Source organism: Oryx dammah, unplaced genomic scaffold (genome assembly GCF_014754425.2).
Source record: "Oryx dammah isolate SB20612 unplaced genomic scaffold, SCBI_Odam_1.1 HiC_scaffold_25, whole genome shotgun sequence".
NCBI classification, from domain to species: domain Eukaryota; kingdom Metazoa; phylum Chordata; class Mammalia; order Artiodactyla; family Bovidae; genus Oryx; species Oryx dammah.
In genome coordinates, this window is record NW_024070209.1 from 1284510 (window position 1) to 1311632 (window position 27123).

General features: G+C 45.5%; 1 protein-coding gene across 1 annotated transcript in view; it reads right to left on the reverse strand.

Moving 5' to 3' along the window:
* ACOXL (acyl-CoA oxidase like) overlaps nt 1-27123 on the reverse strand; it is a 253991-nt gene that overhangs the window by 14098 nt on the left and 212770 nt on the right. The window contains exons 14-15 of the mRNA XM_040224793.1: nt 24811-24922; nt 1302-1389 (exon numbers count right to left, since the gene is read on the reverse strand). Of these exons, the coding sequence (XP_040080727.1) occupies nt 1302-1389; nt 24811-24922 (200 nt within the window). The remainder of the gene's footprint in view (nt 1-1301; nt 1390-24810; nt 24923-27123) is intronic.

The following is a 27123-nucleotide window of genomic DNA, read 5'->3' on the forward strand; positions in this document are numbered from 1 at the left end:
CGTGCAGGTTCTAGGGCACATGGGCTGCAGAAGCTGCAGCTCCTGGCTCCAGAGCACAGGCTCCGGAGTTGTGGTCATGGGCTTAGCTGTCTTGTGGCAGGTGGAGTCTTCCCAGACCAGGGATGGACCCCAGGTCTCCTGCACTGGCAGGCAGATTCTTTATCACTGAACCATCCGGGAAGCCCAGGCTTGACTCTTAACAGAGCCCATCAAGGAGTTCCATACTCTGGACAGCACCCAGGGATGTTCTAGGGCCATTAGCCAGGCTCCAGAGCTGAGACAGTGGTCAAACCCACCCCTGCTTTCTGGGAGCCAGCAGTGACCTTGGTATGATGGAAAACTCGATGCAGAAAACAACAGTCAGCGCCTTCTGCTTTTCATACTTTCCCCCCACGGAGGATGGGGCTCCCTGGTAGCTCAGTGCTAAAGAATCCGCCTGCACTGCAGGACACAAAGGAGACACAGGCTCAGTCCCTGGGCCGGGAAGATCCCCTGGAGGACAGCATGGCAACCCACTCCAGTGTTCTTGCCTGGAGAATCCCACAGACAGAGGAGCCCGGCGCGCTACAGTCCATGGGGTCCCAAAGAGTCGGACATGCCTGAGCACACAAAATTTAGTAAGGGAAAGAGGAGGATTGGGCAGGTCCAGGGAGCAGAAATCTTCATGGATCTCACTCTGTCTTCAGTGCTTCATTTTACTTTCTGTGATTTTGAGGCCGAAATGAACATTCACACTTCCTCACCCTCGGGGGCTAACACTTTGGACCGGATCACTTTTTGTTTCAGAAGCGGGGAGGACTGTCCAGTGCAGTGTTCCTTGCCTCGACCTGCTAGCAATTCCTGCTCGGTCGCAACAACCAAGATGTTTCCATCTGTCAACAAATGTTCCCTGGAAGAGGTAGTCACCTCTGGTTTAGAATCACGGCTTTAAAAGGCAGAACCAGTCCTTGCTAAATTTGGGGGGTAGGTTTAAGCAGTTTTGGTCCTCGAACTTCTTCAGGCAGTGATTGCATTAAAACATCCTCACTTTACCCACCCCTCATTTGTTTGTTTGGGAATGACAGTTACCACTGGGCTGAGGGCCACTGCTGAGGGACTGTGCTTGGCCAGCTGGATCCTGGCAAATTGAGCATTAGGTTCTGTGGGTGTCATTTGGTCAGTGTAAGTGGGGAGTAACTTGGGGACCCTAAATTCAACACAAGGGCTCAGACCAGAGTGGGGACTGTCCTTTTTCTGCAGAGTCATCTTCCCAGATAACCTGAGAGTCACTCAATCCCAGATATTTGACAAGAGCCACTGACCTCGGTGAATATGTGCCAGAGACAGACAGGTGATGTGGTGAAGACATGAGTTCCAGGCACTGAAAAAGTCCTCCTTCTCGGTCATCACCTGCCAAATTGACAGAAAAAAAAAAACAAAAAACAGCTGATGATATTCTTAGAGAATAGAACTTATTAGCAAGGAAGATGGCAGACAACGCACATCTCAGTACCACCATTAAGCAGAGGGGTATGTTGCATGCAAGGCCTACTGTTACCCCTAAAATGCCTGTGTCACCCCTAAAAGCTTCAGTTAGATGAAGAAATGCCATAACATGCTGTGAGTCCAGTTTACATGTTTCTATTAATCCCTCACTCGAATCAAGCATGGTGGTGCATCCGCCCTCAGTCGTTTCTGACTCTTGGTGACCCCATGGACTGTAGCCCACCAGGCTCCTCTGTCCATGGGATTCTCCAGGCAAGAATACTGGAGTGGGTTGCCATGCCCTCCTCCACGGGATCTTCCCGACTCAGGGACCAAACTCAAGTCTCCTGCAGTGCAGGCAGATTCTTTACCACTGAGCCACTGGGGAGGCCCAAGCATGGCAGTACCACGCTGCATTTCTTGAGATGTGACCAGCGATGAAGAAACAATTTGAAGGAGAGGGACAGAGAATGTGAGATGGTTTTAGTCAGGTCACTCACTGCCTGGAAAATTCTAAATAACAGAACTAACTAAATCTAGTCTGCAACAAAACCAACCCACCTTCCCACCCTCCTTCCCCATATTGTAGTCACATATTGCCGGGTTTTCAAATTTTTTCTTTTTCTTTCCTCTTCTTTTCTTTTTTGTTTTCTTAAAATTTTTCTTAAAAGCTTTTGCTTGAAATTCATTTCCTGACAGTTCTGGAGGCGGGAAGTCCAATATCAGGGTGCAAGCACAGTCAGGTTCCGGGGGGACTCTTTTCCTGGCTTGAGGACGGATGCCTCCTTTCTGTTTTTGCATAGCTGCCCTGCTGCTGTTAAGCTGCTTCAGTGTCCGACTCTGAGACCCCACGGATCGTAGCCCGCCAGGCTCCTCTGTCCACAGGATTCTCCAGGCAATAATACTAGGGTGGATTGGATTGCCATGCCCTCTCCAACCCAGGGATCAAACCTGCATCTCTTATGTCTCCTGCATTGGCAGGAAGGTTCTCTATCACTAGCCCCACTTAGGATGCAGAGAGAGTGATCTCTCTCTCTTCTTATGGCATCTAATCCCATTATGAAGTTCCCACCTTCATGGCCTCATCTAACCCTATTGACCTCCCAACGGTGCCATCTCCAGATCCATCACACTGGGAATGAAGGCTTTGACATTTGAATCTGGAGGAGGGATGCAGACATTCAGTCCACAACAATATTCCTTTCGATTTTCATTATAGAATTATATGTACTAATTCTTAGAGGAATCTTATAATAGAAAGGCCATAGACTTTGGAGCTTGAGAAATAAAAATTGAAACTACAGCCCAATTACTATCTACTTTGGTGGTGTGGACAAATTATTTCACTTCTGAGACGCTAAAAAAAATTTTAAAGTCTGTCATATAGAGTGAAGTAAGTCAGAAAGAGAAAAACAAATATTGTAAACACATAGGTATATACATACATATCAAATATCATGTTACCACACACATATATATATATGGAATCTAGAAAAAATGGTACTGATGGATGTATTTGCCGAGTAGGAATAGAGTCGAAGATTTAGAGAATAGATTTGTGGGCGTGGAGAGGAAGGCAGGTGGATGAACTGGGGGAGCAGCATTAACATATACACACCACCATGTGTGAGACAGAGAGCTAGCAGGAAGCTGTTGTACAGAACAGGAAGCTGAGCTCAGTGCTCTGTGATGACCTAGAAGGGGTGGGATGCGGGGTGCGGGGAGAGAGGCTCCAGAGAGAGGGGATATCTGTATAATACAGCTGATTTACATGCAGAAACCAACCCCACACTGTAAAGCAATTATACTTCAATTTAAAAAATGCAACACCAATTTTTAAAATTTAGATATTGTTGACAATAATATATTAGTTTCGGGTGTACAATATAATAATCTGATATTTGTGTGTACTGTGAAATGACCACCACTGTAAGTCTAGTTAACATCCGTCACCATAGTGACATTTTCTTTTTCTTGTGATGAAAGCACAAGGACTACAGTTAATAACATAACTGCTTGTATATTTGAAAGTTGCTAAGAGAGTAGATCTTCCAAATTCTCCTCAAACTGTTTCCTGGATACCTGCCACATCTCTAGCATTGGCACGGGTAGTGGCCATGTCTGACCTGTGTGAAGAGTAAACACAAAGATGGAAACTGGAATCAGGATGATTACGCTCTTTATTCATTTAGGGAGTATATTTTTCAGCTTTACTCTGTGTGAGATGGTCTTTCAGTCACTCTAACGAAGGAAATGGTTTGCTTTACTTGGTTTTCCAATCAGTGGGAAGTGAAGAAATAGAATTGGAAGAAAATAAGAAGGAAAAGGATAAACAGAAAAGAGAAAGATGTCTAATCGCAGAGTTGGCAGTTAGAGTTGTGTCAGTGGAGTCTGGAGGCAGATTCTTATCTGACCAGAGCAGAGTGTGAAATTTGGCACTTCTGGGGTTTCTTTGTTTCTTCTTGCCTTTGTTTGGAAAACCTAAGGGCTTGATATTTAAACTTTCAGCAATTTTCTTTGCTCAGAGAAATAATACTCAAGTAGAAAGCTAGAATATCATTGGAAGGACTGCTGCTAAAGCTGAAGCTGTGGCCACCTGATGCAGAGAGCCAACTCAATGGAAAAGACCCTGATGCTGGGAAAGATTGAGGGTAGGAGGAGAAGGGGATGACAGAGGATGAGCTGGCTGGATGGCATCACCGACTCGACAGACATGAGTTTGAGCAAGATCCAGAAGTTGGTGATGGACAGGGAGGCCTGGCGTGCTGCAGTACATGGGGTTGAAAAGAGTCAGACATGACTGAATGACTGAACGGAACTCAGACTGTGTATCTGCTTCCCATTTTTCTTCAGCTCACACTCTGAGTCCTCTGGTTGGAAGGTCATCTGCCTCCCACTGCTTCCCAGTTCCTGCAGGGCCTGGAGGTGAGACTCCTTTGCAAAAACCCTCCTATAACAGAGTGCTTTGTGCTCCAGTGGAAAAGTTGGCACAGCAGAAACTCTCTGTCCATGTATAATTTCACATGATCACCTGGGGCAGCAGGCACAGCTCAGAGGCCCATGTGTGCCTGGGGTCCCCACCCACCCAGGGCATCTCGTGAGAGTGGAGGGAGAGGAAAGCGTCTGTCTTGCTCCCTGCACTGGCGTCACAATCACAACTGAAAGAGCAGGGTAGAGATGGGTGATACTCAAGCAACAGCCCACAGGGCACCTTTCACAGAGGTGAGGACAAGAGCTGGCCAAACACTCACGGCCCGAAACTGCCCTGTCGCACTGCGGAGGAAAAGGCCAGGAATCCACACCAAAGCCTGGTGGACAGGCTCTCCTAAACGTGCTCCGGCTGCCCCCGCCGTCACACGGGAGGGAGAGCGGAATCTCCGTGTATCAGATATAACGTGGATGTATCCAAATAGAATTGTGGGACACTTTTAGATTTTTTAAAGTGTCAGTGGATAGAGTAAGTTTTCATGAGCCTGGTCAAGAGCAAAGCACAGAGAGAAGACTGGCTGGGCTACACAGAACCCTGAAGGAAGCAGGCACATCAGATGGGAGAAGCTTGCAGACGGCCCGGTGCAGAGCTGGCTGTGGCTGAGCCCTTCCACCAGGATGTTGCTGTTGTTTAGTCGCTAAGTCCTGTCCGACTCTTTGCAACCCTGTGGACTGTAGCCTGTCAGTCTCCTCTCTCCATGGGCTCTCCCAGGCAAGAATAGTGGCCTGGGTTGCTAGTTTCTCTTCCAGGGAATCTTCCCGACCCCGGAGTTGAACCTGCACCTCCTGCATTGGTAGGTGGGTTCTTCACCCACTGAGCCACCAGAGAAATCCCCAGTAGGATGAGACAAAAGTGAAGATCAAGTTCAAGTTAAGGAGAAAGGCCCCTGGCAGCCAATTCCTAAGTGCTTTTCCTTATATGTCAACATCATGGTGCTGCAGCAAGACCCACTGGAGAAAGCTCAGTGCAACCTCATGCTTGCTGGCAAGTGGCCCCTGGCCCTCCACTTACCAGATGGAAAGGTTGGCACGACTGTCCCCTACCCTCCACAACTCCCCCTAGACCCCCACTGAAGGACGGCACCCAGAACGTGGAACGTGTTGATAGGAAGGCAGCTTCACGAGGGCAGATGCCCAGAAAAGAAACCAACTGAAAAGCCCCTGGTCCCTTGAGTTAGCTGATGGGCGGGAAGCAATAAGCAGGTCCATACACCGAGGCAGGGTGGCCTTTGTGTGTGGGGCATAGTTCATCCCACGATCAGGTGGTCCCAGTGAGCAGACCAGGAGATCAAACTCTAGTTCAGCCTCTAAGTGTAGACTCAGTGCTAACTGCAGAATGTCATCGTCAGCAACTGTAACCCTGCCGATAACTGTAACCCAACTCCAACGCACAGAATTTTTACATTTACTTACTGCACAAAAACATGGTAGAGCGACAGAAATCAACTATTTAACCCTCCAAAGTTAAAATATCTTAACACGAGGTTTCATTAAAGATGGCATGGTGGGACTTTCTGGTGGGACAGTGGTGGAGACGCTGTGCTGGCAATGCAGGGAGCACAGGTTTGATCCCTGGTGGGGGAACTAAGACCCCACAACGCGCTGCAGAATGGCCGAAAGATTTTTTTTTTTTTAAATGGCATGGTTGTTCTTTACTTCAGGCAGTACACCTGCTATTGAAAACTTGTGCATAAATTAGCCTTCCCCATGGTGCTCAGTGGTGTCTGACTCTTTGCAGCCCCAGGAACTATATACCCCACCGGGCTCCTCTGTCCATGGAATTTTTTAGGCATAAATTAGCCTTATGAAAGCAAATCCTTCTTAAAATGCACCAAGCAACAGACACTGTTTCAAACCCTTAAGTTGCACTTGCTCATTTAGCCTTCAGAAGCCCTGGAGATAAGTGTTATTGATATCTTTTACTATCTTCACTTTGCAGGTGGAAGGTTGAGGAATTTGTCCAAGGTTGCAGACCTGGGTTGGGACTGGGTACCGTTTTATAAGCTCACATTTCTAGTCGCAGGATACACTGCCTCCCCAACGGACTGATGGAGACTTAGCTCCCTCTCCCTCCCAAGTACACAGTTTACAGAGATACATCGTCACACCTGGTCACGTTTGATGTGAATGACACCCCACATATTCCCTCTAAGGGGAATAAATGCTTATTTCCTAATGAGTCATCATACAGCTAAGACAGAACTGAACTCTTAAACAGACCCCTGCTGCCTCATCTTTGGTGAATACTCATATCCATTCCCCCTTTTTCTTTGCTAGCTGCTACTGCTATGTCGCTTCCGTTGTGTCCAACTCTGTGCGACCCCATAGACGGTAGCCTACCAGGCTCCCCTGTCCCTGGGATTCTCCAGGCAAGAACACTGGAGTGGGTTGCCATTTCCTTCTCCAATGCATGAAAGTGAAAACTGAAAGTGAAGTCGCTCAGCCATGTCCGACTCTTAGCGACCCCATGGACTGCAGCCTACCAGGCTCCTCCGTCCATGTGATTTTCCAGGCAAGAGTACTAGAGTAGGGTGCCATTGCCTTCTCCGTTCTTTTCTAGAAACACTCCCAAAGAGGTTGGGCAGCAATATAGCCAGTTAAAAACACTTACCTTCCTACAGAGGATCTATTAAAAAACCTCAGCTAACATCATATGTAATAGTAAAAGTCTTAAGTGCTTTCCCTCTGGAACATTACTGCAGGTTCCAGCCAGCACAATAAGGCAAGAAAAAGAAACTAAAGGCCAAGAGTTTGGAAATGAGTAAGACTGTCTTCACTACAAAAAGACGTGATTTTTTACATAGAAAATCCGAAAGAATATACAATAAAACTACTAGAATTAAGAAGTCAATTAAGCAAACTTATAAGCCTTTGATATACAATCAAAAGTGAAAGCGATAGTCAATCAGTTTTGTCTGACTCTTTTCGACCCCATGGACTGCAGCCCGCCAGGCTCCTCCGTCCATGGAATTCTCCAGATAAGCATACTGACAAGGGTAGCCATTCCCTTCTCCAGCAGATTTTCCTGACCCAAGAATTGAACAGTCTGAGTCACCAGGGAAGCCCATACCAATCAAAGTCAACTGTACTTCTGTGTTCTAGGAATGAATCATTGGAACTTGAAATTGAATCCACTTGCCAACCAGAAGACGCAGGAGCTGTGAGCTGAATCGCTGGGACAGGAAAGTCCTCTGGAGGAGGGAACGGCAGCCCACTCCAGTATTCTTGCCCAGAGAATCCCACGGACAGAGGAGCCTGGTCGGCTGCAGCCCATGGGGTAGCAAGAGCTGGACACGACTGAGAAACTAAACCGCCGCCGCCACCCAGCCACATGGAGATGTTTCCCGTGCTTTCGGCTGTGTGAGGCCTCCTGCTCACACTCAGTAGGTGCTCTGTGAGACTTGTTCCATGTGTGGAGCTGTTTGTGATGCGTCTGTGGGTGGAGGTGGGCAGACGTGAGGTCCATGTCCTTCAGCTCCACCATCTGATTAGACCCCCTGGGCTCCTGTCTCTGGCAGCATTTAAAATACTTCTACCTTTGTATTCAGCTCCAAATCCATTTGCTGTGTCCTTTGAATTTGTTTTCCATGCTGTTTTAAATCTACCCTCTTCCTTTTTATTTTACTGTGGAGAGGTGGAATCAGTTGCGGGGAGTAGGCGGGGGTAGTGGTGGTGGGAAAGAGTCCAGGCCTGACCAGTAACCATGTAGGCCTTTATAAGTTTGCTAAGCTTGGATATCAGATTCTACAAAACACTTTAGGTACCATATGTCTTAAATTATATCCATCCGATATGCGGAATAATACAACATGCATTTATTTAAAAAAATTTAATATAAATTTACTTATTTTATAGAGAAGTAAAGTAGGTCAAACAATGATTTTTCCTTACTTTCTGCTTCTCCGGTTGTCCACAGAAGCCCACTCCCCTAGACTTGTGAGCCTTTGTCCAGGAGGAAGTAATCTTGCCCAGCAGATGAAAGTAAAACTGTCTGTCACTCAGTCATGTCGGACCCTTTGCTACCCCTGGACTGTAGTCCATCAGGCTCCTCTGTCCAGGGAATTCACCAGGCAAGATTACTGGAGTGGGTTGCCATTCCCATCTCCAGGGGATCTTCTCAACCCAGAGACTGAACCCAGGTCTCCTGCACTGCAGGCAGATTCTTTACCATCTGAGCCCCCAGGGGAGAAGCCCAGTGGATGACCACCTGGTAAAGTAATGGAAATGGTGCACCCCAAACCATACAGGATTTCTCCTCCTTCTCCTTTAGCTTCCCTTCTTTCCCTTCTCTCTAGTACGTGGAACGTGGGGTCTGGTTTCCCCACACTTACCCCACCTGCAGCACATGCTCACCTGGCCTCTCAGCCCTTTTGCTGCAGACTCCTCTGTGGCCCTCTGTAGCCTGGCAGGAGAGGCTGGGGCCTGCCTGGGTCCTGCCTGCACTGCTCTCTGTGACTGCACCCTTGGTGTGGCTGGAGGACGAGTCCCCCTCTAGCACCCCGGAGGCCAGTCCTCACCCGGTTGGCCCACGTCTCCACCTTCCTGCCTCTCCACCTGTCTTTCTGTCTGTCTTTCTGTGTGGGGGCGTGCACGTACATGCATGTGTTCTTAATATATTTTCCAGTATTTTTTATGTCTATCTTTATTTCATTTCTCTGTATCTCCCTCTGAAGATGAGTTCTTTCTTTCTCTCTTTTTTTCAAAAAAATTATTTATTTATTTGGCTGCATGGAGTCTTAAGTTACCCATGGCATGTGGGATTTTAGCTCCTCTCCCTGGGACTGAACCTACATCCCCTGGATTGGAAGGTGTATTCTCAGTCACTGGGCCACCAGAAAAGTCCCTCTTTCTCTCTTTTTGCAAACTTACTTCACCACTTTTCACTTGTCTATGTATTTTTAATGTTTCCACAGTTCTCTGCCTTTCTGTATTGTCTCTATTTTTCTGGGTTTCTGTTCTGGTTTTCTTCCTGTCCTCTCCTATTTCTATGTCTGCAGTTCTGTGTTTTTTCCTGCATTGTTCCATCTGTCTTTTCTCCTGTCTCCTCTTTCTTTCTTCTCTTACATGTTTGCCCACTACATTATTTCTTCCTTTACTCTTTAGGCTTGCTTCCAGATTAAGCTTGGTTTCCTCTGTGTGGCTTTGGAGAGAGGACCCCTCTCCTGGCCACCAGCAGCCACTCCCTGAACTCTGCTCTCTCCCAAAGCTCTGTTCTTGCATCGGTGGGCAGGTGCTGGTTTGTCTGCCACTAGCAGCTCAAAGAAAGCAAGGTGGCTGGGTCCACCAGCTGTCAGCTCACTGGTGGCTTCCTGAACTGGGAATATGGGATTCTTTATACCATTACTCTAAGCTTTGAACCTGAGCTACAATTCCAGGAGAGCCAGATAAATACATCTCATCCAAGATCTTGCTACCCATGCCAAAAAAAAAAAAAAGTGAGAAAGGACACAAGCTGCCCACTGCTCCCGCTTGTTCCCTACGAAAAGGAGAAGTAAATATTCTCCAGATGTCCCAGAGACGACTGTGCCTTGGCTTTGGGGACCCCAGGGGAGGGGCTAGTTGTGGAATTCATGATGATCTCAGAGCTTGGGTCAGAGTTTGAACCCAAGGCCCTCTGCTCTACCACCCATCCCATCCCAGAGACCCTTGCCAGGCCCCAACTGGGCACCAGAACCTCACTCCCTTCCCTCAGAGGTGGCCAGTGGCTGCACTGCAAGACCAAGGTGGGTGGAGGAGCCCTCCTCTAAGGATATGAGCCAAGAGGGTGCAAGGCTGGGGTTCCCAGAGGAACACACCATCAAAATGATGGCTGGTGTGATGCCATGTAGAGGCCCAGCACCTCGGATCTTCCCAGCACACCCATGTGCCCCACGGCACTGGCCCTGGGTTTTACAGTGAGTCCCAGGAAAGTCCAGTAACAGGCTCTAGACTTGGAACGCAGATATATCTGTTGGCCAGGGCATGCCTCGTCCCCCACTGTCAACAAAGCTTGTTCAGCACAGCCATGTGGCTGCAGACCTGCCCCCTCCCCGACTACACCCTCACTGTTCACACAGGAGCCTCCCCTCCAGACAGCCTGGGCCACAGCAGCAGAGACAGCATCCTCCTCAACTGCGTGGGGAGCAAGTTCTCCATTCAGTTCAGTTCAATAGCTCAGTCGTGTCCAACTCTTTGCAACCCTATGGACCACAGCACGCCAGGCCTCCCTGTCCTCACCAACTCCCAGAGTTTACTCAAACCCATGTCCATTGAGTCGGTGATGCCATCCAACCATCTCATCCTCTGTCGTCCCCTTCTCCTCCTGCCCTCAGTCTTTCCCAGCATCAAGGTCTTTTCAAATGTCAGCTCTTCGCATCAGGTGGCCAAAGGATTGGAGTTTCAGCTTCAACATCAGTCCTTCCAATGAACACCCAAGACTGATCTCCTTTAGGATGGGCTGGTTGGATCTCCTTGCAGTCCAACGGACTCTCAAGAGTCTTCTCCAACACCACAGTTCAAAAGCATCAGTTCGTCGGCACTCAGCTTTCTTTATGGTCCAGCTCTCACATCCATACATGACCACTGGAAAGATCACAGCCTTGACTAGACGGGCCTTTGTTGGCCAAGTAACGCTAGCTTGCCTGCAAAGATGCCTGCGCGCGACACACACGGGACGGCTCCTCTCCATGCGGAACCATCCAATCTCAGGACACACGCCCTTGCCGACTTCAGAGTGCTGTATGTACCCTTCTCTCCGCCTTCTCCACCCTCGGCTCCCTCCGAGTTTTTCCTGGGAGCTCCCCTCCACGTCGTGGTCCAAATGTGCACCCTCGGATCTCCACCAAGCTTGCACATCTGTCCATTGGAGCCCTTCTTGTCACACTGCTCTGACTAGAGCAGGACTGAGACCTGCCTGGTACCCAGCCGAGTTGGGCAGGGCCAGTGGGCACATGCGGAGAAGGCAATGGCACCCCACTCCAGTACTCTTGCCTGGCAAATCCCATGGATGGAGGAGCCTGGTGGGCTACAGTCCACGGGGTCACTAGAGTCGGGCACAACTGAGCAACCTCACTTTCACTTTTCACTTTCATGCATTGCAGAAGGAAATGGCAACCCACTCCAGTGTTCTTGCCTGGAGAATCCCAGGGACGGGGGAGCCTGGTGGTCTGCCGTCTATGGGGTCGCACAGAGTTGGACACGACTGAAACAACTTAGCAGCAGCAGCAGCAGCAGCAGTGGGTACAGGAAAGACTCCCCTCTCACAGATAGGTGGTGGGAGTACAGGGGGATTCCAGGCAAAGGGCTGGAATGCAGCTGGATGCAGAGGGCATGGAAACACAAGAGGAAATTTTGTAGAGAGGAGTATAGGCAATCAAGATGTGCGGGGCTCCAGGTCAGGCTTCTCACTGCAGGGCAGTTATAGAGACTGCAGCTTTGGGGGGATCTTCCAGGGTCTCTGCAGCTTCTTCTCTCACCGGTGCTGTCCTCCAAGCTCTGGTCTGGATCCTGGCAGTACGAACAGGTCCCCAAGACAGAGCTCTTTCCTAGCGAAGACCTGACTATTTTTGTCCAGGAGTGGGTATGGGGCAGGGGGGATACATGTGCTTGATCTGACCTGTTTCTGAATCTTTTCACCACTAAGGCTTGGCTGAAATTGTTAGAAGATGAAATCAATAGGCTCTTGGCAAAGGGCTCCTATAATTGAATACATTACATCCCAATTTCTCCTCCTTTTCCCTTTTTGTGTCAAATGAAGAGTCTGCTTTTTATTACTGAGTCTTTCAGAACAGAAAACGAATATCAGATGATACAGCTTCTTTGGTCATTTAGCCTACATTTGAATACATGCCCCTGAAATTGATCTTGATCATTTCCAACAACGGATATGTCAATAAACAGATGGATGATGCCTTCATCCTTTCCTATCAGTGTCCTCCTCTTGAAATCGCTTCTAACTGTTCCAGTGGAGGAGGAATACAGGTGGGGGTAGGGGGTGGAAATCAGGAGACTATAAATAGATTTTACAGGCACTGAAGCATGCATTTGGAGTACCATCAGCTAGAAAGATCTTGTTTCAAGAACCTCTTTGCATTTAGCTGAAGACGATGTTATGGAACCTGACTGCCCTTAGTGACTGCCTAAAGCTGCCATAAGGCAGAATAATGTACATTTAATATGGGAAAGAAATCAACCCTCAGGATCTTTGTTTCCTGATTCTCTGCAGCAGCTCAAATGGTGCTTGGCCCATAAGACAGCTGGTGGAGGCATTCTTGGGACTGTGGGGGAAAGGCCAGGGATGTGGCATACAGAAAACTCACCCCACAGGGGTCTAGAGTGAACACAGGAAACGAGAGTCTGGGATGAAGAGCACAAGACCCACTGCAATTTGGACTCCACAGGGCTCTGTGCCTCAGTGGCCACCAGTGACATCGGACCTCCCCCAGAAGCCCTAGGGGCACTCCTGACTCCACCTTCTGTGTTCGCTCCATTAAACTAGCCCAAGTCTCACCCCCTACCCCTCACACTCACTGCTGTGCATGCCAAGTTGCTTCAGTCGTGTCCAACTCTGTGTGACCCAAAGGACAGTAGCCCTTTGCCACCCCTCCTAGTTCAGACTAGATCCCAACTTCTCTGGGGTGATGGTTTCTGTGACCTTCCAAAGGGCCACCCTCTCATCACTGACTCCAGAATGATCTTCCTGACACCAATGTGCTCCGGCCACTTGCAGGGAAGGTAGAAGGTTCTAGACCCCATACTCAGGGTGCACAAGGCTCCCTGCAGCGAGGACCCAGCACCACAGCAGTCACTCCACCAGAACCATCACCCCACTACAGTTTCTGCCGGACAACATGAATCAGCTCATAGTGCGTAGACACCCCCTCCCTTTTCAGTCTCCCTGCTGCCCCGCCCACCCCACCTCTCTACGTCATCACAGAGTGCTGAGCTGAGCTCCTTGCGCTGTACAGCAGCTTCCTGCTAGCCAGCTATTTTACACATGGTAATGTAGATATTAAAATTAAAAGACGCTTACTCCTTGGAAGGAAAGTTATGACCAATCTAGATAGCATATTCAAAAGCAGAGACATTACTTTGCCAACAAAGGTCCATCTAGTCAAGGCTATGGTTTTTCCAGTGATCATGTATGGATGTGAGAGTTGGACTATGAAGAAAGCTGAGCACCGAAGAATTGATGCTTTTGAACTGTGGTGTTGGAGAAGACTCTTGAGAGTCCCTTGGACTGCAAGGAGATCCAACCAGTCCATTCTGAAGGAGATCAGCCCTGGGATTTCTTTGGAAGGAATGATGGATGCTAAAGCTGAAACTCCAGTACTTTGGCCACCTCATGCGAAGAGTTGACTCATTGGAAAAGACTTCGATGCTGGGAGGGATTGGGGGCAGGAGGAGAAGGGGACAACAGAGGATGAGATGGCTGGATGCTATCACTGACTCGATGCACGTGAGTCTGAGTGAACTCCGGGAGTTGGTGATGGACAGGGAGGCCTGGCGGGCTGCGATTCTCGGGGTCGCAAAGAGTCAGACACGGCTGAGCGACTGAACTGAACTGACTGAATGTAGATATGTTAATCCCAGTCTACTTGGTATTTGAAAGGATGCTCAACATCAGTAATCATCAGGGAAATATAAATCAAAACCACTATGAACTATCACCTCATACCTTTTAGAATAGCTATTATCAAAAAACAAGAGATAAAAACTGTTGATGAAGATGTGAAGAAAAGGGAATCCTTGTGTACTGTTGGTGGGAATGTAAATTGGTACAGCCACCATGGAAAATGTATGGCCGTTTCTAAAAAATTAAAAATGAAACTACCATATAGATCCAACAATACTACCTCTGGATATTTACCTGAAGGAAATGAAATCATTATCTTGAAGGGATATCTGCACTCCTATGGTCATTGAAACATTATTTACACAAGCCAAGATATGGAAGCAATCTAAGTATTCACACACACACATGCTGAAATAGCCATTCACCATGAGAAAAAAGGAAATCCTGCCATTTGCAACCACATAGATAGACTTTGAGGTCATTATGATAAGTAAAATAAGTCACACATAAAAAGACAAATACTTTACAATCTCATTTATATGCAGAATCTAAAAAAGCTGAAGTTGGGACCTCCCTGGCAGTCCAGTGGTTAAGACTTCGTCTTCCAATCCGGGGGTGGAGTGGGGGAGGTGGCAGTGCAGGTTTGATCCCCGTTTGGGGAACTAAGATCCCACAGGCCTCATAGCCAAAAAACCAATACATAAACCAGAAGCAATATTGTAACAAATTCAATAAAGACTTTAAAAATGGTCCACATAAAAGAAAAATTATTTAGATAAATAAAATTAAAAAGATTAAGTCACAGAGAGGGAGTAGAAGGACGGCTATCAGGGGTTGGGGGCGGGAGAAATTGACACGTGTTGGTCAAGGGGAAAAATGTCTGGTGACCTAAAATACAGCACGGTGACTACAGCTAACAGTATTATACCATATACATACAAGGTGCTAGAAAGTACATCTTCAATGTCTCACTCTCTACCAAAAATGCAACTGTGTGAGCTGATGAGTGTTAACTAACAATAGTGTGCCAATCAGTGCACAACATATACGAATCATCACATTCTACACCTTAAAATTACACAATGTCCTATGTCAATTATATACAATGAAACTGGAGGAAAAATAGCAGGAGAAACTCCAAAAAAGAAACTGTTGTTCAGTATTCAGTCATTTATACCAAGTCAAACTCACCAGTAATTAGCATCCCATAAACTAGAAAAGTGTGATGTCTATGCTCTGCTCTTCAACCACGAGCCCTGAGTTTGCTACATGTACCCATAAATCTGCGTGTCTCTCAGACTAAGCTCTGTCTTGTCCCTTGTCCTGTCTGGATGATTTGCCCCACTGTCCATGCCTGAGCCTTTCCTACCACCTTGGCCAGGGACCTGCTTCCCATGGTCCAGACTCTCAGATGTCAAGATCTTTAACAGAAGGTTCAGAATCTTTAGGGTCCATTTGCCTGACTTTGGGGCCAGCCCTCAGTAGTTCACCTCCTGCCAGGCTCCTTTAACCTTGCCCAGACCTCCCCTGTCATCTGTCACCATGCTCTGGATTCCATGCTGCTGGCTGGTCCGGCTGCCCACAACTGTGTTTTGGTATGCCACTGAAAACTCTCTAGCATAGAACTGATATGTGGTGAATGTTGTTGCTGTTTGCCATTTCTTCTTTTCCCCAATTAGCATATCAAGATTCAGTGGCTGAATCTTAGAAAGTTCTGAGTTTCCCATTTCATAGAAGAAAATATGATAAGTGCCTGCAATGCAAACAACCTAACTGCTGCGAGGCACCACTTAAGCTGTATCTTTAAATATTTTAATTGAAGTATAAAAAGCATACAGTCAGATGCATAAATCTTAAGTTGACAGCCTGATGATTTTTTACGTGTGTGTACCTATGTAACCATCCATACCAAGATAAAGAAATTTCCCAGACCCTGTACTGTACTCCCTCCCAGCCCATACCACACTCTCTCACTCTCTGATCCACAGATCATCACCAACTAATTTCACCCCTTCTTGAATGAATGTCATATAAATGGAATCATACATTATTAACTTCTTTCCAGGCTTCTTTCCCTACACAGAACATCTGTAAAATTCACTTATGTGGCTGCATGTAACAGTAGTTTATCCCTTTTTATTGCTGGATACAATTCTGTGGTATGAAGATATTACAATTAGTTTATCTAATTTCATGCAGATGAACATTTGAGTTGTTTCCAGTTTGGGGCTATTATTGATATAGATGCTATAAACATTCTTGTAAAAATCTGTGAGCAGAATTTTTGTATTTACATAAAAACCTAAGGGGAAAAGTGCTGGTTGTAGGGTAGCTGTGTATCTAACTTTATAAGGAACTGCCAAACTGTTTCCCAGATCAGTTATCACTATTTTACAGCAACGATCAAAGTTCCCCTTGCTCTATACTGACACCAAGATTGACTTGCACCCTTTTAGCTTAACACTGCAGTGGGTGTGTCGTGGTATTTCACTGTGGTTTTAATTTCAATTTCCCTGATGACTAATAAGATTGAGCTAAGTTTCATGTGCTCATTACCATTCTTTTATCTTCTTTTTTGAAATGTCTTTCAACTCTCTTGTGTAATTTTTCTTAGATTGTGTCTTTTTGTTACTGGGTTAGAGAAGGTCTTTATTTTGGATAAGTCTTTTGTCAGACACATGTGTTGCAAATAATTTTTCCAAGGTGATGGCTTGTCTTTTTGCTTTCTTACTGATGTCTTTTGGAGAGCAATTTCTTTTTTAATTTTGAAAAAAAAATCTGGTCAATATTTAATTGAATGATTAATGCTTTTTATATTTTTCACTAAAAAATCTTAGTCTACATCAACTCCAAAGAAATAGTCGCATGTTTTCTTCTAAAAGTTTTAAGTTTTCACTTTAAGTCAATTTCAAGTTAATTTTTCTGTATTATATGAGGAATAAATTTTTTCCATTTGGATATTTAGCTGTTTGTCACACAATTTGTTGAAAAAATTTTTCGTCATTTAATTCCCTTTGTATTTTTGTAAATCAACAGATATTTGTGAGTCAATTTTCTGGACTTTATACTCTTCCATTGATCTATTTGTTTACCCTTATACCAAATCCATACTGTCTGGGTAATTGCAGCACAAACATAAACTCTGAAATCAGGTACTACAAGGCCTCCACATTTCTTCAACTTTTTTCAGTCATTTTGGCTATTTCAGATTATTTGTATTTCCATATGAGTTGTCAAATCCTCTTGTGAGTTTCTACAAAGATGTCTGCTGCAAATTTGACTGAGATGGAGTCAGATCTACAGACCCATTTAAGGAGAATGAACATCACAGCAATACTGGATCTTTCCATGCATAGATATGATATACTTTCCCACCTATTTAAGTTCCCTTTAATTACCTTCCGCAATGTTTTATAGTTTTCTATGTACAGATCTTGCACTATTTGAATTTTTGTTGCAAAATATATTTCTAAGAATTGTATGTTTTCTAATGAAATTAAAAGACGCTTACTCCTTGGAAGAAAAGTTATCACCAACCTAGATAGCATATTCAAAAGCAGAGACATTACTTTGCCGTCTAAGGTCCGTCCACTCAAGGCTATGGTTTTTCCAGTGGTCATGTATGCATGTGAGAGTTGGACTGTGAAGAAGACTAAGCACAGAAGAATTGATGCTTTTGAACTGTGGTGTTGGAGAAGACTCTTGAGAGTCCCTTGGACTGCAAGGAGATCCAACCAGTCCATTCTGAAGGAGATCAGCCCTGGGATTTCTTTGGAGGGAATGATGCTGAAGCTGAAACTCCAGTACTTTGGCCACCTCATGTGCAGAGTTGACTCATTGGAAAAGACTCTGATGCTGGGAGGGATTGGGGGCAGGAGGAGAAGGGGATGACAGAGGATGAGATGGCTGGATGGCATCACCAACTCGATGGACATGAGTCTGAGTGAACTCTGGGAGTTGGTGATGGACAGGGAGGCCTGGCGTGCTGCGATTCATGGGGTCGAAAAGAGTCAGACACGATTGAACTGAACTGAACTGAACTGAAGCTACATTCACTAAGAAATACTGTGTTCTAGTTGTAAATGTGTTTCTCACAGAGAGACGGACTAGCAATTCTGAAACTACTTAATATGTATACTAGGGAAGATCAAATAAATAAACACAGTAGACAGTCAAAGGCAGATTTCTCACTTTCTCAGAGAAAGAGGTTACAAATAGGAAAGAGGGAAGGCTTGTGGTTTGGGATTGGAATCAGAAGTACCAGTAAAAACTCGTGGTTTCTAATGTAAGTACGTACAAATCTGTGTGAGAATGTGTGAGTAAACCTCTATCTATTTTCTAGCTCAGAACAAGCCTAGAAATTGTGATATTCCAGTAGCAAATTAGCATACTCAGCAACCAGATACTGGTTTTTAAATGTTATTCTCCAATAAAAGGACCAAGGACTCTTGGAGAAATGGTTGATTACAGGGTGGGCAGAGAAAATAAAAGATGAGCCTAGGACATTTTGTGGTACGCAAAGTACAGAAGTTCTAAAAAAAGAATCACGGGGACATAACAAGCAGACATTTGGACTAGCTAACATGAAAAGAGCTCTCAATAGCCAAAGCGGAAACAGTCTGAGCAAGAAAATAAAATATGTTAGAACTGGATGTAGCCCAAATATAGAATATCCATCAATCTGAACTGATATAAATAATACTAAATTGAATAAATAAATAGTTGGTGGAGAAGCGACAGCTCTTTCTTCTAATAAAGGAATGTAGCCAGAAGGAGGGAAATTGAAAGTCCCCACTAGCAAACATCTCAGAGGGCTTCCCAGGTGGTGCCAGAGGTGAAGAACCTGCCTGACGATGCAGGAGACATCAAAGACATTTGGTCCGTGGGTATGGAAGATCCCCTGGAGGAGGAAATGGCAACCCACTCCAGTATTCTTGCCTGGAGAATTCCACGGACAGAGGAGCCTGGGCGGGCTGCAGTCCATGCGATCACAGACTCAGATGTGACTGAGCACGCACGCACGCACGCACGCAGGCAGGCACGGATGCACGCACGCAGGCACGGATGCACGCACGCAGGCACGCACGCACAGAACAGAAGCGTTTCCTGTGACCAGGAACAACCAAGACGGGAGTGCCGGTCCACACAGGAGGCGGGCACAGGCAGCCTCGGATCTTCCTGTCTGCCCACTCCGGGCTCTCTCCAGACCACCATCTGCCCCTCCTCAGCACCACGTCAGCTTACTGTGACAGGGAAGTCAGTCACGCTTTCCCTCTCTCGAGAGTTGCAGGGGTGGAAGCCTTACCTCTCACTGAGAAATGGGAACATGTCCCCCACTAAAGGAATTTCAAGCACCAGTCAGCAGAGGAGCCTCACTTTTGTACAAGGTGACTATTGCCCAGGCAGCACCCAGTGCTCGAGGACACAAAGACTGTCCGTCAGGTGGCCCTGGTCTCCGGCTCATCCTCCCAGCCCAACTAAACCACCGGAGTTAGAAGATGCAAGATCAACGCAGACCAGTGACTCAGGAAATTTAGTTTCTAATCCTGTTTCCTGTCTTTGATGATCTGCCTCTGGAACAAAGCTCTCGGCATTTCTGTACCATGAGATTTTTCATAAAACATCTGCTCTTCAGGCCGCCCTGTTGGCTTCTAAAATGGTAACAAGCAGAACCCAGTGGCTGTTACTATTTCCTGTCTCTGCTCTGAAACTCCCAGAGAAGTGCAAGCAAAGAAGATCAGATTTTCTCTCTGGGTTCCATGACCATGGTGGCTCAGATGGTAAAGAATCTGTCTGCCATGCAGGAGACCTGGGTTTGATCCCTGGGTAGGGAAGATCCCCTGGAGAAGGTCATGGCAACCCACTCCAGAATTCCTGTCTGGGAAATCTAATGGACAGAAGACCCTGGTGGGCTACAAGTCCATAGGATCACAAAGAGTTGGACACAGCTGAGTGAGTAACACTTTACTTTTTTGGTGATAGTGGTATTTTCCAGCTCCTCTCTGATTTATCAGATATCACTGGACCCACTGAGCTTCGATGGTGGGTCAGATGGTAAAGAACCCGCCTGCCAATGTAGGAGAGGCAGTTCGATCCCTGGGTCAAGAAGATCCTCTGGAGAAGGGCATGGCAACCCTCTCCGGTATTCTTGCCTGGAGAATTCCATGGACAGAGGAGCCTGGCAGGCTCTACAGTCCATACGGGGTGGCAAAGAGTCAGACATGACTAAGCGACTAACATTGGACCAAGTTACTGAAGACCTGTGACTGAGGAGACTGTGGCAGCTTGACCTCCAGCACACGCCATGGGTGTGCCATCCAATCACCAACACGGACAGCTTGCATTTTCCACAGACAGGATCTCAAGGTTCTAAACGCCAACCAGGTGACCTGGGCAAAGAACCTGTTAGTCTAAAAGTATAACAAAATAGTTGGCATCACCTATTAGAAAGATAGTCTTCAGTGGTACAATGATTTCATTATATTTTAAAGATCTAAAGAATGTTAAAGTTACACACACACACACACACACACACAGAGTGGTCAGGTTGCACTGACCACAACAATAAAAACTGTAGGTGACAGTCAGAAAGTTCTAGGGACTCCCTGGTGGTCCAGTGACTAAGACTCCACACTGCCCATGCAGGGGGCCCGGGTTCAATCCCTGGTCAGGGAATGAGATCCCACATGGCAACTAAGAGTTCATACACTGCAGCTAAAGACGCTGTGTGCTGCAACGGAAACCTGGTGCAGCTGAATAAATAAATGAATGAAATAAACAGAAAGCTCTACAAAGTTACATCACCCGAAACCTTATTTCCAACCCCCACTAGCCCTTTTCCAACAAAATCTCAAATTCTGAATAAGGAAAAATAACTTAGGGTAGTTGTTCCCAACTTAGATGACAGCCCCTGGATTTTGAGGATGATTCACGGTCTTTACTTGTCGGTCCAAACCACTTCTCGTGGGAAGGAGGGCATCATGAATCAAATTTTTAAAATCACTCATTCCTAGCTGATTTCTACACACTCTGAAATGGAAGAACTACCAGTGCAGTAGAGGAATATTACAGGTGATGACAGAATAAACTGGTTAGCCAGAAGGATTTTCATCCCACCTGAATTACCATCCCTCTACCTGCCCAATTTTTGTTATAAACATATGAAATTCAGCAGTCATCTGTTATATATATTGATTACTGAGGGTGTGCATTTGTCTCCTTTAGATTTTTCTTTTATAAAATGACTGAAAGTGTTAGTCATTGAGTCGTCCAACTCTTTGTGACCCCATGGACTGTATCCCACCAGGCTCCTCTGTCCATGGGATTCTCCAGGCAAGAACACTGGAGGGTTGCCATTTCCTTCTCCAGGGGGTCTTCCTGACCCAGGGACTGAACCTGGTCTCCTGCATTGCAGGCAGACTCTTTACCATCTGAGCCACAGGGGAGCCCACAGATGACAGAAGCCCTTAATAAAATATTCTCAAGGTGACGAGTTTATTGTCTTCTCCCTGCCCCGACGAATGGGGAAATGGTGCAGTGACCTCGATGAACAATGCTTGCAAGGTGATTTTAGAAAACTGGAGAAGTGGGGCTTCCTAGGGGAGCTACGGGGTTGGGCTCCCACCATGGTTACCAGAACACGGAAGGACATTTCCTGGTCTCATTTGAAGTTAAATTCTGGCTGCACCAAGGAAGGAAAGAAATGATCAGATGGTAGGGCTCTCTCTTATTTTAATCAGAGCAGAATTACTTAACAGTATTGATACATCAACATGAACCAGCCACAGGTATGTGTCTCCTCCATGTCCCTCCCCATCCCACCCCTCTAGGTTGTGACAGAGCATCAGCTTTGGGTCCGCTGCACTGACAGGTCTTTTGGGAGGACCTGGGAACCCTCAGCACTCATTCCAGACCATGAGGGAGATGGACTGTCTAAGGTGTGTGGGCCAAGGGTCTCCAAAATAAAATGCGCGTTTGAGGAAAATTAAAGTGGTTCAGTGGCAAAGAATCCGCCTGCGCATGCACGAAACGCAGGAGACATGGGCTCACTCCTTGGGTCAGAAAGGTCCCCTGGAGAAGAAGATGGCAGCCCACTCCAGCATGCTTTCCTGCCTGGGAAACCCATGGTCAGAAGAGCTGGGAAGGCTAAGGTCCATGGCATCCCAAAAGAGTTGGACATGACTTAGTGACTAAACAATGACTGTGGTGTTTATTTAACTCTATTAAGAATAAAATACTAAAACTTATATTAACCCATTATTATATTAACTTATATTAACTCTTGATAAAATATTAACTCTGTTAATAATAAAACAAATAAAACTATTTAACTGTTTAATTATTTCAAAACACATAATTATTAGTTGGCTGATCCACAGGGACCACCAGTTCTTTTATAAATCTTTAAAATTTTTTTAAAATTTTCAAGTTGGAGGATAATTGCTTTACAATATTGTATTGATTTCTGCTGTACAACAACACAAATCAGTCGTAACGCTCTGTATATCCTCTCCTTGAGCTTCCCTCCCACCCCCGCCCATCCCACCCCTCCAGGTCATCACAGAGTGCCAGGCTGGACCCCCTGTGCTATGCAGCAGCTCCCTGGCAGCCAGCCTATCCTGCAAGGCAGTGTACACGTTAGTGCCACTCTCTCAATTCCTCCCACCCTCTCCGTCCTCCGCTGTGCCCACGAGTCTGCTCTCTATGTCTGTGTCTCTATTCCTGCCCTGAAAATAGGTCGATTTCCTTATTTTCAAGTTATTAATTTTGATTCTTTTTAATGTCCTATTGAGTAGGTCTTTGACTAATTTTCAAGGAAGGCCATGGGAGTGTGGTAAGGTGAAGGTGAAGTCGCTCAGTCGTATCCGACTCTTTGCGACCCCATGGACTGTAACCTACTAGGCTTCTCCATCCATGGGATTCTCCAGGCAAGAATACTGGAGTGGATTGCCATTTCCTTCTCCAGGGGATCTTCCCAACCCAGGGATTGAACCCGGGTCTCCCGCATTGGAGGCAGACGCTTTAACCTCTGAGCCACCAGGGAAGTGAATTGCTTCTAATTCTTAGATATTTGAAGATATCTTTCCACTGCCTGTACTCATGGATTAGATCTGGCTTGGAATGGTATGCTTAGATCATGAGGTTTCCTCTTTGTAGGAGCAGGTCTTAGTCCATTTGGAGCTGGTGAATAAGAATTGAAGCTAAGTCTTTTTTTAATTTGTTGATAAACTATTACTTTCTGTCTGGTTGCTTAAATGATATTCTCTTCCCTATAGAATTGCAAGCTATCCTCAGGTATGGGTATTTTTTTCCATTAAAATTTTGATTTTTTTTTTTTTTTACAGTAGGGAAGATACTTTTCTTCTGTGTTGATTATTATATCTGCTCCTTTGTTCCTGCATTTTCAGGAATATTTCTTCTCTGTAGGTTGCATTTTGACTGTTTCCACTGTGTTGATTGTCATCTCGTGACCTTCATCCTTTACTTCTGCAGTCTTGGAAAGCTCAGTCATAGGTTACATTGTCTCCATTGTTCTGCTCACTAGCGCCTCTAGACCGTCTTGACCATCTTGACGGCACCCTCCTCTTATGTTGGCTGGGACCATGTTTGGTAACGGCAGGGAATGCGGAGTGACTTAAACCCACCTGAATATGCCCTTGGCATCTGCCAGGGCTTCACCTCAGACCTACACCTGGAGGATGGACCAATTTGCACAAACTTGGTCCAGCTTCCAGTGGGTACACATCAGTCTGTCTTATTCCCCCGAGTGGATCTGGACCACTTCTGCTCCAGGGCTCTTCTGCTGAAGAGCATTTCCTAAGAGAATACCCATCCCGCAATGTGGCATGCATCCTCCTCCCGCTCTGTGTTGTCCTTGGTGATGTTGTCCTGGGAGATGTGATCTTGGTATTCATATTAAAAGAGATGAACTGAAGCTGTGGGGGAAGTCTCATGGGAACCAGTTCTCGTCCTCTTGGAACCGAATTCCTTTGCAGAGGGAGAGCAGTGGTCTGATTTCAGGCTATGGTAGTCCTGAGTCTCTGAGTCTGGGCAGAAAGTAGATAAGTGAGCCCTCTCTTAGGGTCGTCTTGTCTATTCCATGTTGGCATTAGGAGATGAAACAGATATTTCTGGGGTGGGGGTAGGGGTTTCCTCCGATAACTCCATTGGCACCATACTTGGTGGAAATTACCCCTAGACTTCCATCAACGCTGATGCAAGGTTTTATGTTTTTTCAGAACATCATGGGCACTTCAGTAGGAAACAGAGTGCATCTCAAGTGAGCCCAAAGGTTAATTTCTACATGTGCCCGATGCACTCCTCCTGCTCCCCGAAAATAATGTATTTGTTATTACAGACAATGATGCTTCGGTTTCAGTAAGGATTAAAAATTACTCCACTCATCAACTCCCATTCTAAAGATGACACACAGAGTTCATCAGTAGCATCAGGGCCTCTGCAGTAAGCAATGCTGTCATGCAAAACAGCATACAGAATTTCTAGCCGTTTCTAGAAGCTTGTAATCATTGCTGCACGGGTGCTAAGTCATTTCAGTTGTGTCCAACTTGCTGACTCATCCTCTACTACATTTAGCAGGGACAGGAAGATCCCCTGGAGAAGGGAATGGCTACCCACTCCAGTATTCTTGCATGGGAAATCCCATGGACAGAGGACTCTGGCGGGCTGCAGTCTGTAGGGTCACAAAGAGTCGGACCCGACTAAGGGACTAACACTTTCACCAATAAGAATATGCCTTACACACATGTCAGAAGGAAAAATATTATTATAACACAATGTATCTTTACCTTATAATAAATTCGGGCCACCAAACCACGCTGAAGAATCCTTTCACGAAAATGCACTGCTTTCAACAGAAAGGTGAGATTACCAACTGTGTCCATGTTAAATGCCAGGAAACTGGAAAAAAAAAAAAGCACATTATTATTTTGTCATCACCAAAGTATTTCAGTTTGAGAGAAATAGATGGGATTTGTTTTTTCAAAAAGAACTTCCTCCCGATAGAGAGTGTGAGTACACATAATTATCTCCTTGATCTCTCACTTGCTGTATTTTGGGCCTTCTCTTGGTAATTTTGTCGATGAATGCCTGGGTCAGGTTATTCTACGTGGTCATTCTTGCGATGTAAAGATAATTTGGTTTACTGCTTTTTCCACTTAGTATTTTTTAAAACTTTTTTTTTTAATTGAATCATTTTTTTGGGCCACACCTCATGGCATGTGGGATCTTAGTTCTCCAATCAGGGATTGAGCCCTTGCCTCCCTCATTGGCAGCACAGAGTAATAACCACTAGACCACTGGGAAAAATCCCTAAAAGATATTTTTAAATTGAAGTATAGTTGATGTACAATATTATATAGTACAGGTATCCAATATAATGCTTCACAATTTGTAAAGGTTATACTCCACTTATAGCTATTATAAATGGGCTTCCCAAGTGGAAAAAGTTATCAGTTTCTCATAAACTAAACACACATAACCTGTGACTCAGCCATTCCATTCCTACTATTTGCCTTAGAAAAATAAAACGCATTCATGAAAACACTTGTATACAAATATATTCACAGAAGTTCTACTCAGAGAAGTGAAAAATTAACATCCCAGGTATCTCTCTGTCAAGAGAAAGGAAAATAATACAAACAATTACACACCAATAAAACTGACAACCAAGACAAAATAAATAAATTCCTAGAAACATACAATCTTTGAAGACCAAATGAAGAAGAAATAGAAAATATGAGCAGAGTAATTACATGCAATAAAATTGAATCATTGGAAAAATAAATATCTCCCAACAAACAAAAGTCCAGGGCCAGATGGTGTCATCGGTGAATTCTACCAAACATCTGAAGAAGTAACACCTATCTTTCTCAAACTATCCCCAGAAAATTAAAGAAAAAAGAAAATTTCTGAACTCATTCTAGAATGCCAGAATAGTGCTGATACCAAAACCAATAAAAATATCACACACAAAAAGAAAATTACAGACTGGTATCTGATGAACATATATCCAAAAATCCTCAATAAAATATTAAGAAACCAAACAAAACAATACACCAAAAAGATGACACACCATGATCAAGTGGGATTTATCCCAGGAATGTAAGGATGGTTCAACATCCACAAATCAGTGTGGTCCACCACATTAACAAACTGAAGAATAAAACTCATCTGATCATCTCAGTAGATGCAGAAAAAGCTTCCCCCCAAATTCAAAATTATGATAAAAACTCTCAACAAAGTGGGTACAGAGGGAACAAACCTCAACATAACAAAGGCCACATTTATGACAAACCCACAGCTCACATGTGTATACAATTTTTGCCAATTATTCCTCAACATAGAAATTTGAAAAAAAAATTTAAACAGAATGGAAAACAAACCTTAGTATGAAAGTGAAAAAAATCAAAGTGTTAGTTGCTCAGTTGTGTCCAACTCTTTGTGACCCCATGGACTATAGCCCACCAGGCTCCTCTGTCCATGGAATTTTCCAGGCAAGAATACTGAGTGGGTAGCCATTCCCTTCCCCAGGGATCTTCCTGACCCAGGGATTGCACCTGGGTCTCCTGCACTGCAGGCAGATTTTTTACTGCTGAGCCACCAGGGAAGCCCCATGTAACTTCTGCATAAGCAGAAAAAACTGTAACCAAATACTGAAATTTAGTTAATAATGTCCATTCCACATTATTCAGAAGTATGCTAATGTCTGTAGTTTACTTTGAAATGCATCAGAGAAAAAAAGGTGAATCGAAGGATGGATTGAGGGCTTGACACATGGATATATATATGTGGTATAGTGTGGGTATGTGAATGCTCCCTAATATTATTTCAGTTCTCCTGAGTATTTGAAAATGTTCATAATATAAGTGACACCACATTCAAGTACAGTGCAGAGACTTGATTTTCCTCCACCCCCACATCCTCCGAGGCATCCATGGGTCAACGAGAGCAGTGAGGGGCCCGGTGGCAGCCCCTTAGGGGAGGGCACGGGGCAGCACGCACGGGCACAAGAAAGGGCAGGATGGAGCTGTTTGCAGAAGGAAGCTCAGCCCCAATCAGAGCCGAGCCCTGTCCTCCTCACCTGGCCTCATGGAGTCTTC